This window comes from Telopea speciosissima, chromosome 2 (genome assembly GCF_018873765.1).
Source record: "Telopea speciosissima isolate NSW1024214 ecotype Mountain lineage chromosome 2, Tspe_v1, whole genome shotgun sequence".
Classification (NCBI taxonomy): Eukaryota; Viridiplantae; Streptophyta; class Magnoliopsida; order Proteales; family Proteaceae; genus Telopea; species Telopea speciosissima.
The window spans coordinates 60,767,553-60,784,101 of record NC_057917.1 but is presented as its reverse complement, the minus strand read 5'-3'; the positions used below and the strand labels follow the sequence as shown (position 1 = coordinate 60,784,101).

General features: G+C 39.7%; 3 protein-coding genes across 3 annotated transcripts; all 3 read left to right on the top strand.

Annotated features, from left to right (window-relative positions):
• Nucleotides 1-704: 704 nt before the first annotated feature.
• LOC122650945 (UPF0481 protein At3g47200-like) lies at nucleotides 705-2,287 on the top strand. Its single transcript, XM_043844302.1, has one exon. The coding sequence runs from the start codon at nucleotides 770-772 to the stop codon at nucleotides 2,285-2,287; it is 1,518 nt and encodes a 505-aa protein (XP_043700237.1). The 5' UTR covers nucleotides 705-769.
• Nucleotides 2,288-6,752: 4,465 nt separating this feature from the next.
• Nucleotides 6,753-8,318, top strand: LOC122650944 (UPF0481 protein At3g47200-like). Its single transcript, XM_043844301.1, has one exon. The coding sequence runs from the start codon at nucleotides 6,753-6,755 to the stop codon at nucleotides 8,316-8,318; it is 1,566 nt and encodes a 521-aa protein (XP_043700236.1).
• Nucleotides 8,319-13,214: 4,896 nt separating this feature from the next.
• Nucleotides 13,215-14,961, top strand: LOC122650010 (class V chitinase-like). Its single transcript, XM_043843299.1, has 2 exons — nucleotides 13,215-14,409; nucleotides 14,905-14,961. The coding sequence occupies exons 1-2, from the start codon at nucleotides 13,266-13,268 to the stop codon at nucleotides 14,922-14,924; spliced, it is 1,164 nt and encodes a 387-aa protein (XP_043699234.1). The 5' UTR covers nucleotides 13,215-13,265; the 3' UTR covers nucleotides 14,925-14,961.
• The last annotated feature ends 1,588 nt before the right edge of the window (nucleotides 14,962-16,549 follow it).

Genomic DNA, 16,549 nt, shown 5'->3' with positions numbered 1-16,549 from the left:
TAAGGGTGTAGCCTTTATATATGGTTATTAAAATCTCCTACTTAAAGCTTGTACTCTTCTTTAGCTCTCATACTTCATCATCCCTCCTACTAAAACCCATAGCACTAGAAAGACATCAGTAAAAGATGACTCTGTATTCAACTTACCCCTCTCTCTCTCTTTCTCTCTGTGAATCACCCAGAGGAATTATTTTGTGTGTGTGTGTGTGTGAGAGAGAGAGAGAGAGAGATTGATTGTATCTACTTTTCTTAAATCTCGATATCAAAGAATGAGAGGGTAAAGATGTCATTTGGATGAAACTCCCAAAGCTGTGCTAAGGGCATTTCAAACTTTCACCAATAAAAGAATAATAGTGAGATCAAAACTGTGGGGGAATGTTCACCTACTGGTGAAGCAAAACATTCCCCGGATGAAGAATAAAGACAAAAGAAGGTTACAACTTCTCACTTCACCATTTTGGTGACAACAAGATACACCCCACTATTAAAGTAGTTGTCGAGTTGAATCGGGACTCACCTAGTCAGACTTTGAGATGACTCCTTTTCAAGGGAGTCCTGCAGCTTTCTATGAAGTTCCAACATTGTTTGAGTATGCTGATTCTTCAATTGATTTGCTTTATAGAACTAATGTTGTCATTGATCCTTTTTCTTCTTCTTCTTCTTCTTTGACGTCTAATATGACGTCTAATATGAATGTAATGTCGATCAATTTTGTTTGTAAAAAGATCTCCTCTGTCTGTTGAAAAGAAAGGTAGAGAGAGCTCAAGACAATGGCTCATGTTATTGGCACTGAAAGGAGACACAAAAAATGTGAAGATCTCAATCTTATCAGTACAGCTAGTGATACAGTTAGTGGATTGGTGGATTCCATCCAGAAAGAACTCAAAGAGTTGCCTTCCTTGCCATCCAATTGCAGCATCTACCGAGTACCCAAGCCGCTGCGCAAAATAAAACCTGGAGCCTACAGACCTCGCATGGTCTCCATAGGACCTTTTCACCGCTACAAGAAACATTTACAGCCCATGGAAGCACATAAGTTGCGGTATCTAAATGATCTTCTAAGCCGGAAATCTCAACCAAACTTGGGTGATTATGTTAAGGCTGTGACAAAATTGGAATACAGAGCTCGTCAATGTTACTCGGAAATCATCCAACTCAAATCTGAAGACGAATTTGTGAAAATGATGCTAATTGATGGCTGCTTCATACTAGAACTCATACTTAGGACTAATAATCCACATGAGCCCAGACGCCGTGATGATCTGATATTGAATGCAACATGGATGTCTCAGGTTATAAAGAGCGACCTGATTCTACTAGAAAATCAACTTCCCTTCTTTGTTCTTGAGAGTCTATACAAACGATTCACTGGGAATTCCAATTCTAGTGGACTAGATACACTCATCTCCAGATTCTTTCAAGATTTTGTGCCACAACCCCAAAGCATTACCCCTGAAAGTTCTCAATTTCGACGTATATCTGAAGTAGCGAAGAATGTCCTTATCTCTGTCACAAGGTGGCCTTCGATGAAGAAAAATCAAGGAGAGGTAGTTGATCCGTTACTCAAGGTGGAGGCAGCCTCCACAATCAAAGATAAAGAAACTCCAGCAGCGGAAGAACCCGAAGAAGAAAACTCCAAAGCAAAGCACTTGCTTGATTTTGTACGAGATTTGCTCCTCCAATCATTCTCAGCGAAGCCAGAGAATCGAGGAAAATTTGCCCTCACACGTAGCGCAACACAACTCAATGAGGCCAGTGTTGAATTTGTGAAACTGCCAAAGACATGTTTGTTGAACATAACATTCAGCAAAGGAGTTTTGAAAATTCCAACCATGAGAATTGAAGACTGGACAGAGCCTCTGCTTCGAAACCTCATCGCCTTTGAGCAGTCTCATGATGACTATTCTCATGAGATCACAGATTATGCTGCCTTTATCGATGGCCTCGTCAACTCTCCCAAGGATGTCGAGTTGCTTGAGAAGAAGGGAATCATTGAGAGCTTGCTTGGTGAACCAGAAGAGGTGGCTGCCTTATTTAACAGTCTTCTCAAAGAGGTTTCTCCTACTATAATGGATGGTAATTATTACTTCTCTAGTATTTGCCATGAATTGGAGGAACATTACAAGATCCCAAGGCACAAATGGAAGGCAAGTTTGATGCGCAACTATTGTAACACTCCATGGGCATTCATTTCATTCCTTGCTGCAGTATTTCTCCTCATCTTGACAGTGGTTCAGACCATTTGTTCCATCCTACAAGTGACAATATCAAGTCAGCCATATATGTGATCCTCATGAATCCATGTATGTATAAATTTATTAGTAGTTACAAGTCAGCGTTGTTGTAATACTATACAACCTTTCTTTCTTTTAAGAGGAGATGTAATAATACCGTCTCATAAATAATTTATGCTACTGTTTCAATTGTGATTACTTGGAAGTAACTGTCCCAACTCCCATGGTCTTCCAGACAGGAGGGATGAGTTAGGCGAGGTCTCTGAGACATTACTTGGAAGTAACTGTCCCATAGTCTCTTAAACAACAGCTATTGCTTGCCCTCTCTCATAAAAACCATTAGCACTTTCAGAGCTTCCTTCATTTTTTTGCATAAACAACATCAATAATTGCTTGTGTTTGTTGCGAAGGAGACTGCCAATGAGATGGGGAGAGGACTACTTATGGTGAACCACCTTCTATTTGAGCTCAGGTAGCAACTTGCTCCCCAGTGAGTCATCAAAAAGTGTGGAGAACAAAAGTGTGTAATCCATTGTGCCATTATTCATGAATGCAGCACAATATATGGATGATTGGCTGTATGTGGAACCAGATTTAGAGAAAGGTGTGCTAAGAAACTTTCTATGATTCAAATTGAATCGCTCTCCTTTCTTTTCTTGGTAATTCAACTGTGTAGAAATATGCCTATATCCAAGTTATTTATTAGATTATAATGCACACTGGATACATATCAGCTGAATATGAAGAACTATTTCTTTGAAAAAGTCTGATTGCTTCAGCTTCAGAGTTTTACTGTAAGATATACAAAGTGGAAAGAATAAAATGCTTTCCACCTCCTGGGATACGTGTGTCTAATGAAACTTTACTTTACAAAAGATTTTTAACCCTACACCATCCATCTAAGCTACCAAAATTGAAGTATGGACTAAAACATGCTTGAGATGTGCTGATTGCAGGCATGAGAGCTATGGAAAGATGGAGGGGGGTAAAGTTTGTGGGCTCAGTATTAATTGGTCCATTTTATAACCAGAAACAATGAGATGCATCTCATAAATTCAAGAAAGAGCGGTGGATCAACCCACCATGCCTGATTTAGTTCTTTAATTGCATAAAAATGACACAGTGCTTAAGTGCTTTGCCTAATCCTTAACAACCATCTCTCTCAACAGGAAGAACAGCATTTTGGAATGATGCATCTATACACTAATTGAGGAATTTTTCGGTCTTTCTTTGATGAATCTATGGGGTTTATAAATACTTACCCAAACTTCAAGTCTTTACAATTAAAACAGAGCCACCACCTCTGCCCAGACCTGATGGCCTTACAAAACCTAATCTTTCTCTTCTTGTCTCTTCTCATTGCCCAGTTTCCTCTTTCCATAGCTCAAAATGAGGTTAAAGCCACTTACTAGTTCCCTAATAGAGGGGTCTCAGCCTCTGACATCAACTCTACTCTGTTCACTCACATTCTCTGCGCTTTCGCCGATCTCAACCCTCAAACGAATGAGGTCACAATCTCCAGCAACAACCAAAATTCTTTCTCCTACTTCACCAGCACAGTTCAATAAAAGAACCCATCAATCAAGACAATCTTATCAATCGGTGGCGGAAACTCAAACGCTTTGCTGCCATTGCAAAGCCAGGCTTCTTCACGGAAGACCTTCATCGATTCCTCCATTAGTATCGCCAGATCCAATGGATTCCATGACCTTGACCGGATTGAGCCCCTCTACGGCACGGGTGTGCGCTGGAAGATGTTGGGGCGCAACCCCAAAACTCGGCAAGTGGCCGAGATGTTGTTCGGATGGCGAGGATGGATGCGCACGTATGAGCGTGGTGGACATGCAATAGAGAGAAGGATTTCCAGTGGTCCCTATTGACCAGTGAAAGTTCCAGAGGTGTTCGCAAAAGGAGAACAACTAGGATTTTAGAAAAGATATTTTGGACAAATCGTGGGAAAGCTCTGCTGGAATAAAATTTTAAAAAATCCACAATTCAAGTGAGTTTAACAATTGCAAATCATATGAACTATTGATCAAGAGATTTTGAGCTTGAACTGGAGATTCATATGAGCATCTGGGCAAAAAGATCAGATTATATGAGCTTCATCCTGCTGATTTGCCTAAATAAGGGGTAACTTGTAATTTGGCCATTGAGCTTATTACTTTTATAGTTATTGTGTGATGAAGGGTATTGAAGCCTAAACCTGTGTGATTGATTTCAGGGAGATCATTGTGTGAAGGTATTTCTCCTACATTGATAAGGAGATTTTCTTAATAAATTTCTAAGTCGGGGGCTTGGAGAGTGGACAGAGGATGATAATGTGGCCGTGTCGAACCAATATAAAATTAGTGTTAGCATTCTCTCTTATTTTCATGATTGCTTGCCTAGCTTAGGTCATTGCATCCCTAAGGTCGTTGGCAGTTTACCTTTCATGATTGCTTACTTAGCTTAGGTTGTCGCATTCCCAAGGTCATTGGCGCATGCCTTTACTTTGGAGGTCTTTTATGACTGCTTGTCTAGTTTAGGTCATCGCATTCCTAAGGTCTTGGGCGCAAACTTTTACCTTAGAGGTTTTTCGTGAACACTCACCATTCATGACCAGAGGCCAAAATCTAAACAAAAATTCTGTAGAGAACATTGCAAAGGTTGATGGGTTTGAATTGATCAATAGATTCAGCTATACTGTTTTGAGGGATGAGCAGTATATATGTGTGATTAAACTCGGATCATTATCGTCTCTTGTTCCCTGCCCAGTACAGTGGTCCAGTTCCTCTCATAGGAGACCGGAAATGACGACCTAACCCCCAAACCAAACACAATGCCCGAGGGAGGTTAAACGTCATTTCCGCCTCCCTATGAGAGCAACTGAACCACTGTACAGAATAGGGAACAAGACAGGAAAAAAATTTGTTTTGAACTTTACTTCATCATCAATAATAGGTAAGCAAAGATCATGTCCTCAGTGACTTTTAGAGTGATAAATTGGAGAGCTTGGTTCATCTGGTGTGATCCCTTTGAAGAATACAGATGTTGGAAGAACTGTGAAATCTAAAGATCTACTTGATTTTCACTTTCTACCCATCTTCCTGAGATCCACTGTATGCTTGATCTGCACTTCCATTATAGCTCTTAATGGTCCAGAGAGGGCCTCAAACTCTCTTAGGCAGCCAACTCATGCTCTGCCATCGGGGGTATTAATTACTATTCTGTGTGGGTGTGGTGGGGGGGTGGGGGGGGGGGATACCTACCTCTTTTTTGGAGTTTGGGTTCCACATTGGACTGGTAGTTGATCACGGCGGATTGGATTCAACACATGTCTATAGTAAGTTGTGGTAGCTATTGTCTCTAAAACTGCTATCTAGAATTTGAACAAATGACGACCAAGTCGTGGCTGTTTTTATTTATAGAGTAATACATTCACCAATGAGAGCCTTGGATGAATTTGATATGCCAGAGATTGCTTCTCTCTCTCTCTCTCTCTCTCTCTCTAACACTCCTCTTTACACAGTTGGGAGCCCTTCTTCTTGTCATTCTTTCTACACCGAATTGGATAGAGAGCAAAGCTTGAATCTTGGGGAAAACAAGGTAAGCTCTTGCTATATATATTCTTGTGTGTAGTAAACTAGTAGCAGAGAGAAAATATGATCATGAAAATAAAGTCTCTTAAAGGTAGCTCTCATACTTCATAGAATGAAGAGTCATCCATCCTTCAAAAACTATAGCACTGTTAAACTGCCACGTATCTTACCCTGATCGAGAAAGACTTCCCTCTGTTATCTCTTTTCCTTCCATTTTTTCTTTTTTTTTTTTTTTTTAAAAAAAAAATTTCCTCCATTTTTGACCTTCTCTTCTTCTGTTACCAAGAATAAAGGAAAATTGACAAACAAGGGACATAGTTTCGAGAATAGAACAGCTTCTTACATCTGCAAGTACAGTTTCGACCGCTTCGTCGTGGAGACGGACTGTAAGGATCTCAGTTTCTTATATCATGGGTGTGCGACCACAACTGTGTCCTTACTGGTTTTATCCTACATTTCCCATATTTCTTTCTATTTTTTGAGATACAGTTTCCTCTTTATCTCCAAGGAGATCAACACTGTCACCGATTCCTTACCTAGGAAGGCCCTGTCTGTTTTGAGCACGATTATTTGACCTAATTCCATTCCATGGTTGATGGTACCTTGTAATCAGGCATCCATGAACATTGCTCTTTCTCATGAAAAGAAGTTTGTTTACCAAAAAAAAATCCCCCTAACATAACCCAGTTGCAGTTGAGGAACCAGGGTCACTCAGTTCAAGGGAGTCCATCAGATCCCCAAGAAGTTTCAACATTGTTTGGTCATGCTGATTCTTCAAAATTTGATTTGTTCTATAGAACGTAGAACGTGTCATTAGTCCTTTTTCTTCTTCTTCTTCTTCTTCTTTGTCTTCTGTCGTGAATATAATAATGTGGATCATTAATTTTTGCAAGTGATCACTTCAGCCTGTTGAAAAGAAAGGTAGAAAACTCCAGACAATGGCTCATGTTACTTACACTGGCAGGGGACACAACAACTCTGCAGATCTAGAGCTTATCACTTCAGCTAGTGATGATACTGTAGGAGAAGACACAAGCATGGAAGGATATAGTAACAGTGGGAAAGCAAATAGAGATGCAGTTAGTTTATTGATGGAATCCATCCAGAAAGACCTTAAAGATGTGCCAACCTTGTCTCCCAATTGCAGCATATTCCGAGTTCACACGCCAGTGCGCAAAGTAAAACCTGAAGCTTACACACCTCGCATGGTTTCAATCGGCCCTTTTCACCGCTCTGACAAACAATTACAGCCCATGGAAGCACAAAAGTTGCGGTATCTAAATGATTTTCTCAGCCGGGAATCTCAGGCAACTTTGGGCGATTATGTTAAGGCTATGACAGAGTTGGAAGATAGAGCTCGGAGATGTTACTCGGAAATCATCCAAGTCAAATCTGAAAATGAATTTGTGAAAATGATGCTAATTGATGGCTGTTTCATACTTGAACTCATCCTTAGGACTAATTATGAGCCCATACGCCGTGAGGATCCGATATTGAATGCGACATGGGTGTCTCACATTATAAAATGCGACCTGATTCTGCTTGAAAATCAACTTCCCTTCTTTGTTCTTGAGCGTCTATACAATCTAAACACAGGGAATTCTCAATATTCCAATAGTCCAATTGGTACACTCATCTCCAATTTCTTCCAAGATTTTTTGCCACATGAAGGCTCACCACAACCCCAAAGCAATAATATCTCCGGAAGATCTCGATTACGATGCTTTTCTGAAGTACCAAAGAATGTCTTTGATTTTATCATCTCTGTTGTCACAATTAGGAGGTTGGTAAAGAAAGATCAGGTAGAGGGAGTAGTCAAACCGTTACTCGAGGAGGAGGAAGCCACAATCAAAGATGAAGACACTCCAGCAGCAGTAGAAGAACCAAAGCATTTGCTAGATTCTGTACGAGATTTGCTCCTCAAATCATTCTCAGGGACGCAAATGAGTCCTGGAGCATTTAGGCGCACTCATAGTGCAACAGAGCTCAAGGAGGCCAGTGTCAAGTTTGAGAGGGAGCCCAATACATGCTTGTTTAACATAACATTCACCAATGGAGTGTTGAAAATTCCAACTATGAAAATTGAGGATTGGACGGAATCTTTACTTAGAAACCTCATCGCCTTTGAGCAATATCGTGATGGTAATAATTACATCACAGATTATGCTGCCTTCATCGATGGCCTCATCAACTCTCCCAAGGATGTCGAGTTACTTGAGAAAAAGGGAATTATTGAGAGCTTGCTTGGTGAACCAAAAGAGGTGGCTGCCTTATTTAACGGTCTTCTCAAAGAGGTTACTATAATGATAGATCAGTATTACTTCTCCAGTGTTTGCCATGATTTGGACAAATATTATAAGATCCCAAAGCACAAATGGAAGGCAAGTTTGATGCGTGACTATTGTAACACTCCATGGGCATTCATTTCATTCCTTGCTGCATTATTTCTCCTCATCTTGACCGTGGTACAGACCATTTTTTCCATCCTACAAGTCACAATGTGAAGTCAGTCGTACAAAGGTATCTATCTGTGATCCTGATGATGATGAATCCATTTATATGTCTAATTATTATTACGTACATAGATTCCCTACCATATATTACTATTAGATACCCTGTAATAATACTCTCTCATTATAAATAAATTCAGTGTTTAAATGTGATTGAAGAATCATGCCTCATGCCTCATGCAATGGTTGTACTTGCTTCCTATATCACTTAAAGTACTCCCTCCCCTCCCCCCCTTCCATTCCGCAAGATATGCGGTACTGTGCACCCATCCTTCTAGTCTCAGAAGTGAAACTGCATAGGAATGCAGCGGAGAAGCTGTGAAGAGGCATCCCTTCTTTGGTTAGCTATAGACAGATGGGTTGATTGAGATCCAAATGGTTGCCTTATTCAACAACCTTCTCAAAGATGCTCTAATAAATACCTTTAAGTCTTTTCCTTCAGTGTTTGGCGAGAAGTTGAGAGGTATTAAAAGCTCCCATATATATTGGAACAAATGGAAGGAAAGTTTGATGCTTAACCATTTCAGCACTCCATGGGCATTCAATTCATTCCTTACTGCAGTATTTCTCATCATCTTGATCATGGTACAGATCATTTGATGTATGTTGTGATTAAATTTCGTTCTCAAGATGTAAGATACTTTCTATGATTCAAATTGAATCGCTCTCCTTTCTCTTCTTGGTAATTCAACTGCGCAGCAATATGCATATACCAAGTTATTTATTAGATTATTATGCACACTGGATACATTGCAGCTGAATATGAAGAACTATTTCTTTGAAAAAGTCTGATTGCTTCAGCTTCAGAGTTTTACTGTAAGATATACAAAGTGGAAAGAATAAAATGCTTTCCACCTCCTAGGATATGTGTGACTAATGAAACCTTACTTTACAAAAGATTTTTAACCCTATAACCATCCATCTTATCTACCAAAATTGAGGTATGGACTAAAACTTGCTTGAGATATGCTTATTGCAGGCATGAGAGCTATGGGAAGATGGAGGGGGGTAAAGTTTGTGGGCTCAGTATTAATTGGTTCATCTTATAATCATAAACTAAGAAAGAGCAGTGGATCAACCCACCATGCCTGATGTAGTTCTTCTCTTCCAATGCATAAAAATGACACTGTGCTTTGCCTAATCCTTAACAACCATCTCTCTCAACAGGAAGAACTGAATTTTGAAATGAAGCATCTATACACTAAATGAGGAATTTTTTGGTTAAATGAAATAACAAACTCAAGTTTGGTAGACTGACAACATGACAAACTTCGGTGATTACTTTTCTCATCAACTAAATTTGGTTATATTTTAAGAAAAGGACTTGTCGGTTCTTAACCTTATTAGAAGATTTTGTTACTGTTTCCTTTCTCTTTCATTATTTCTTAACCTTATTATAAGACTTTGTTTCTCTTTCCTTCCTCTTTCATTATTTCTTTTCACTGTTTCTTGGTTGTCATTTTGAAGGGACCTGCACTCTAACCCTTAAGATCTAGAGCTCAACTGATGGTCGCCGCACTCAATAGAGGGGGACAAGTTCTAGAAACCTAAAAAATAGATAACTAGATTAGCTTAGATTCAATCCCTCAGCACGTATTAGCATTTGACATCCTGGAGGATCGAGTGCAAGGGCCATGGGCAATTCAACATCTAAAGAGAGCCATATTGCATCGAGCAGAAAGATTGCCATGGATAGGGTTCCAACATGTTTGGCGTGAGATGAATCAAGCTGCTGACTTTATAGCCTCTATGAAATTGGGATTGGATGAAACTATTGTATATATGTCAGAATTACTAGTTGATCTTTGTAACCTTGTAAAGAATGACTCTGACCATTGTATTTATTACCGATTGTAATTTTGCATCTTTTCAATAAATTTTGATTTTACTTAAAAAAAAGGAGCAAATATTTCCTAGGACTTGTAGAGCTCACCATGTTCATGAATGTTGATACCGATAGAGTACATACAAACAAATCTTTAAGTTGGATTTGCACTGGGGGCTTGTTTTAAGTTCAATGACCCTTGACACTTCATGTGCACTAATATTAAAACTGCGAAACTGCTAATAACATTAACTATTTTACACCATTTGTTTCGGTGTAAAATAGTTGATAAAACAAATTTTACTGTAAAATTAGATTTTCCGTCGTTTGTTTTGCAACTTGGAAATTTTTCATGAAGGAAAATTTTACCAAAACCTTTGTATTTACTGGAAAATAGGCTGACAAATTTTACGCCTAAAAGTCCGTAAAATAGCTTGGACAACAATAAGTTTCGTCCCTGACAAAATCGAAAGACACAAAAACACTATTCTCTCTCCTCTCTTCTTCCCCATAATCTTCCCTGCGGCCTCTCTCCCTGTCTCCCAGCGTCTTTCCCATGCCTCTCTTCCATCATCTTCTCCATAATAGTTTGTCACCTTTCTATTGCAAAGAACTCCACTGGTAAGCTATTCTCTCTCCTTTTGTTTGCCCTTTTCTTTACCAGAAGCTGTAGACCTATGTTTTTTGTTTTTTTTTTTGACGTAAAGAAGACTTCTTCAGATCGGGAATACAAATTTAAAGACGTCTCAAGCCGAATTCGGTAGCCTCGAGATCGAGCTTGCTAAGGTTGAGATGCTTGATTTGATGTTGATAAACCAATAATACACAGGCCAGTCCCGAGATGCCACGTGTCCTGACCCAAAGGAGAGGTTGGCCCAAGTTGGACCACAACAGAACCCATTTGGCAAATCCAAAAGGAATAGACCCAAGAAGTCATCCAGAGATCAAGTCTTCCATGCAAGCCAACAAGGTCCAACCATGACGTCACCACCAAGGTCTATGTCATCTTATCATTAGAAGGACGTTATCCCAAAGAGATGTGATCCTATCCGGACTCATACATCAAGGATCGTTATCCAACACGTGAAGAACACGCATATCTATCTATTAGGGAACCTCTTCCCTACCAGGACTCTACGTCTCATAAAGAGACACCCTACTACGTGAGACTCTTCCACAAAGAATACTTATCACCAATAGGGACTCTCCACACCGTCATATTCAACTATAAATACTCAGTTATTCTAACCCATTATTCATCTTGAATTTCAGTAATTCATCTGTTGCTAAGAGAGATCTAACTTAGGCATCGGAGAATCCTAGGCCGGAACCACACCGGTTCTCCCTTGTCCCTGACGTTTTTTTGCAGGTTGCGGCACCCGAAGGACCTACCAGAGATTTCCTGACGCAACAGATGTCTTGCAGATAGTTTGGCTCTTCGCAAGCCTTTGAAGGAGCTCAAATCACTGGCTCTCTTTACATGGCCATTCAGACTGCCATTCTCATTGAAATCCTAATTGCTTTGGGCGCATCATGCCACTGCCTCCATTACAATCTCTTCACACTAAGAGCGATGCATGACCATGGTTCCAAGCTTAGCTTCTTTCAATCTCCTCTTCACCAACAAGCCCCCAATATCTTTCCCTCTCATCTCCGATATGCTTCAGATTATCATTGATAGATGCCACAAAGCTTCCTCACTCCTTGTTCTTCTCTCAGTGTTGCAGTTGCCCCAATTTCTGTTTGCTCAGTCCTCAAAGCTCTTAGCTTTCAGGTTAAAGTTAAAGATGGAAAGATCTATTCTTCCCCAAGTGAAGGTTGCAACTTATTCAACCCAAGTGAGGTTACTAAGAGCAAGTTCGACAACCTCAATGGATGCCGCCACTCTCTCCTTGATTGCTTGATGAGGGCCACTGATGCTTTATGATTGTCGGCAAGGTTGTTGTCATCTGTGGTTATGGAGATGTCAGCAATGGTTGTGTTGCAGCCCCCAAGCAGGCCGCCTGTGTCATCAGTGTCATTGTGACTGAGATCAACCCCATCTGTGCCCTTCAGGCTTCAATGAAAGGCCAAAACGGGATAACCGTTTGTTTTGATTATCTTAGGGTTGAATCAATTTCAATTTTTATTTATTGTTGATTTTGGAGCGATATTGTAGGCTTCGTTAGCTTTCCCGAAATAATTTTGTTTCTGTGAGGAATTTCATCGAACGATATATCGTCGATGCTAATAATAAGCTTAAAATTTTTAATGATGTTTACTCCACATTTTACCTCATAGAAACAAACATTGGAATTTTGTCAACATATAAAATTTTTCCATGGAAAATTTTACACCGAAACAAACGGAACCAATAGGGGTAACGTGGATGACACAAATCATTGACCCATTGTGCCCACTATTCATGAATGCAGAACAATGGCTGATAAAATGATTAGCTGTATCTGGAACCAGATTTAGAGAAAGGTATGCTAAGAGGAAGAAACTTTCTATAATTCAAATTAAATCGCTCTCCTTTCTTTTCTTGGTAATTAGAAGACTTTGTTGTCTGTTTACTTTCATTTCATTATTTCTTAACCTTATTAGAAGACTTTGTTTCTGTTTCCCTTCTCTTTCATTATTTCTTTTCATGTTTATCATCTGAACAAAGGGGGACAAGTTCAAGAAACCTAAAATATAGATAACTAGATTAGCTTAGATGCAATCCCTCAGTCTCCCCTTCTCCCCCACCACCCGCCTCTCCCCCTCTCCCCCCCCCCCCCCAAAAAAAATAATAAATAAATAAATAACTGTACAAAAGGATTCATGGTTTCTGTCTGAGCAAACTACCAAAGTGTTCTTTGAATTTTACTTAAATGATTCTATTGTCACCAGATGGATGGCAAGCCGCCCCCTTAATTGATAGGAAGAATTTTTTTTCATCTCTCTCTGAATAATAAAAAAAAATAAGAAAAAAAGAATTCAAAGTCAAATAGTCAATTAACCACTTACAGGAGCAAACGTAATTGCATCCATATCTTGGGTTCTAGGTTTGAATGATTGATGCGTAAGCCTTTAAAATTTTCAGATATCGTACGTACCCAAAAAACAGTTTGACCAGGTATGAAAATAAATCTATGGGGTTTATAAATACTTACCGAAACTCCAAGTCTCATCAATTAAAACAGAGCTACCACCTCTGCCCAGAACCAATGGCCTTACAAAACCTAATCTTTCTCTTCTTTTCTCTTCTCATCGCGCAGTTTCCTTCTTCCACAGCTCAAAATGTGGTTAAAGCCACTTACTGGTTCCCTGATAGTGGAATCTCAGCCTCTGACATCAACTCTTCTCTGTTCACTCACATCTTCTGCGCTTTCGCCGATCTCAACCCTCAAACGAATGAGGTCACCATCTCCAGCAACAACCAAAATTCTTTCTCCACCTTCACCAGCACAGTTCAACAAAAGAGCCCATCAATCAAGACACTCTTATCAATCGGTGGCGGAAACTCAAACGCCAGCGATTTTGCTGCCATGGCAAGCCAAGCTTCTTCACGGAAGACCTTCATCGATTCCTCCATTAGTATCGCCAGATCCTATGGATTCTATGGCCTCGACCTCGATTGGGAATCGCCTCGAAACGATTTAGAGATGTCTAACATGGGCTTGCTCTTAGATGAGTGGAGAACCGCCGTGAACAACGAGTCGAGTGACTCGCCCCTACTGTTGACCGCTGCGGTTTACTACTCCTCGGTCCTGGACTCAGTGAGTTTCCCAGTTGACTCAATCGGAAATGACTTGGATTGGATCAACATTATGGCTTACGATTATTACATGCCATCTTGGTCAAACCTGACCGGTGCTCACGCGCTTCTATACGACCAGCCGGACCGAGTCAGCACAAGTTCGGGGGTTGATTCCTGGACCGGGGCTGGTTTGTCAACAGCGCAGATGGTCTTGGGAATGCCTTACTATGGCTATGCATGGAAACTGGTTGACCTGGCGAACCATGGTATAGGTGCACCGGCAACCGGACCGGCGCTTTCTGAATCCGGTGCTGTGCGTTATGTGGACATCAAGACATTCATTCAGAATAATGGAGCCACGTCAGTGTACAACGCGACCGTTGTAGCCAATTACTGCTATTCTGGAACCACGTGGATTGGTTTTGATGACGTGGAGTCAATTAGGGCAAAGGTTTCATATGCTAAGGAGAAAGGACTGTTAGGGTATTTCACTTGGCATGTTGCCAATGACGACAATTGGGTACTTTCTGAAGAAGGTCAGTTTTATCATCAAGTTGAAAGTATTTCTTATAATTGCTAATCATGGTTTATAAGAAAGGATCGAGTTTTCCTTCACCTATGGAGACCATTCATTGCAGGACGGGAAAGGATATCGGCAGCATGCAAGGGTATCCAACATTAGAGATTTTTATTCTATGCTGTAACTACATGGTGCTTTATTGCATCGTGCGGCACTATAAAAGCCATGTGCGTCATGTGGGGTCCATTGTGTCATATGGCCTCTGCAGCGCCGCACGATGCAATACACCACCATGATGTAACAATAGAGAATAATATGATTCCCAACATTAATGGGATTTTTCATTTCACAGGGGGTGGGGGTGATCAATTCACCCTTCCTGTGTATGGGCAAAAGCGCCACATAGTCTAACAACCTTCTTTTGCCCTTTGCTATGTTAAATGAGTTATTTATTTTGATGTTCAATGACTTCAATGTCCTAACATCGTAGCCTCTATTGTTGTTTTTGCAGCTTATTCAGGGTGGACCTAACTCCTAAGCTTCCCAAGTATCTGAATGTTCAACTAAAAGACTCTGATGTGTCGACAAATAAATAAATACGTGTACAAGGGACAAACATGAATAAGATAGCTGACAAGGATGATTCAGACATTTACTGTATTGTCTATTTTTATTTTTATTTTTATTTTGGTAAAATACTATATTGTCAATAACTTTCTTAATATTTTTCAAAATACTTGTAAGGCAAAAGGTCTCATGTATGGCTTATTGGCTGTGAGTGATGCACGGTCGTACTTGAAACCCTTATATAGAATAAACACACCCCCTCCCCCCTCCCCCCTCCCCCCTCTCAATTGATGAACAATCCAATTTCTTAAAGCGGATATATACAAAATTCCTCCCCAAAATGTAATATATTGTCAGCAAAAGTTTCCTTGATAGCCAGACCAGGTAAGGGTGTCTCTAGTAGGAACACCTCAATTACTGTGTAGAAGGGTCAAATGGCAGATCCAATCATCAAATACCTAGTATTGGAAGAAGAAGAGCGCATTATTGTCATTTTACTCCTTCAAGGGTATATTAGTCATAACCAGACTTAAAAATTACTAATGTTAGCATCTAACGTGTACGGTGTTAGCATGTACAATTAACCGAGTGGGTGTTTGTGTTACTTATGTCGAACCTCAGGGGTGGTACCTGTACTTTTTCAAACCTTATGGGTTAAAATGTAGGGGCAATTACTATCACTCTATCATTTCCCTATACTTAGCCTATATTTACTAAAACTTTCTTATACTTAGCCTATATTTATTAAAACTCCCTTACCTTAAACTTCTTTTCTGATACTCCCCTATTTTTAAATTTTTACGTCTCCTTCTCCCCTCATGTTTTTAAATAATTAGATTACTCTTCTTTTTCACCTAGTAACCTACTGATCAATTTATCAATTCTTAGTGAGTACCTCACAAGTTGTTTTTGCTGAACCAAGAAATAATCAATTGGTTAACAAATTTTTAACAAGTTTGTTTTTACCAAACCAAGAAAGAAAAGCGTTGGCTTTTCAACACTCCTCCCATTAACAAAGTAGTTCTTCTCCTTAAGTATTTTAATGTGATTAAATTATTATTTTTTTGGTTGAATTATAATTAAATGCATTAGCACTTACTTAAGGACATATATCAATTTATCTATTTTTTTTTCCTTTTGTCTCAACTACCATCATGGATTTAATAATCGATGGTAGAATCGGTATTGGGATGGGATCAGTATCGGTCTCAACCGTATTGAGATGAGATCTGTGGTACATTTAATAAGGTAGTAACAAGAGGTTTTAAGGATTAAATGATAAGGAAAAAGAACGCCACTTGGTCGTGCAACGCGGCATGTACTTGCACCCAGACACAACTGTGAACGAAATACCGGCCCACCCCCTCGACCGGGTGGCGTTCTTTTTCTAAAAAATAATAAGGAAATGATAAAAATTAGTATCAAATCAGTTTCGTCCCTAAAAATTGGTAAAAACAAATTTGTTAACCAATTGGTTCTTTTTTGGTTCGATAAAAGCAACTTGTGAGCCATTCACTAAGAATAGATAAATATATTAACAGGTTATTAGGTGAAAAAGATGGGTGATCTGACTATTTCCTAACACGAGG

Excerpts from the sequence above, each read along its gene's own strand:
- LOC122650945 (XM_043844302.1), top strand. The coding sequence starts at position 770 with ATGGCTCATGTTATTGGCACTGAAAGGAGACACAAAAAATGTGAAGAT.
- LOC122650944 (XM_043844301.1), top strand. The coding sequence starts at position 6,753 with ATGGCTCATGTTACTTACACTGGCAGGGGACACAACAACTCTGCAGAT.
- LOC122650010 (XM_043843299.1), top strand. The coding sequence starts at position 13,266 with ATGGGGTTTATAAATACTTACCGAAACTCCAAGTCTCATCAATTAAAA. Across the intron at positions 14,410-14,904 it reads TTGGGTACTTTCTGAAGAAG|CTTATTCAGGGTGGACCTAA; the intron begins GTCAGTTTTATC and ends TTGTTTTTGCAG.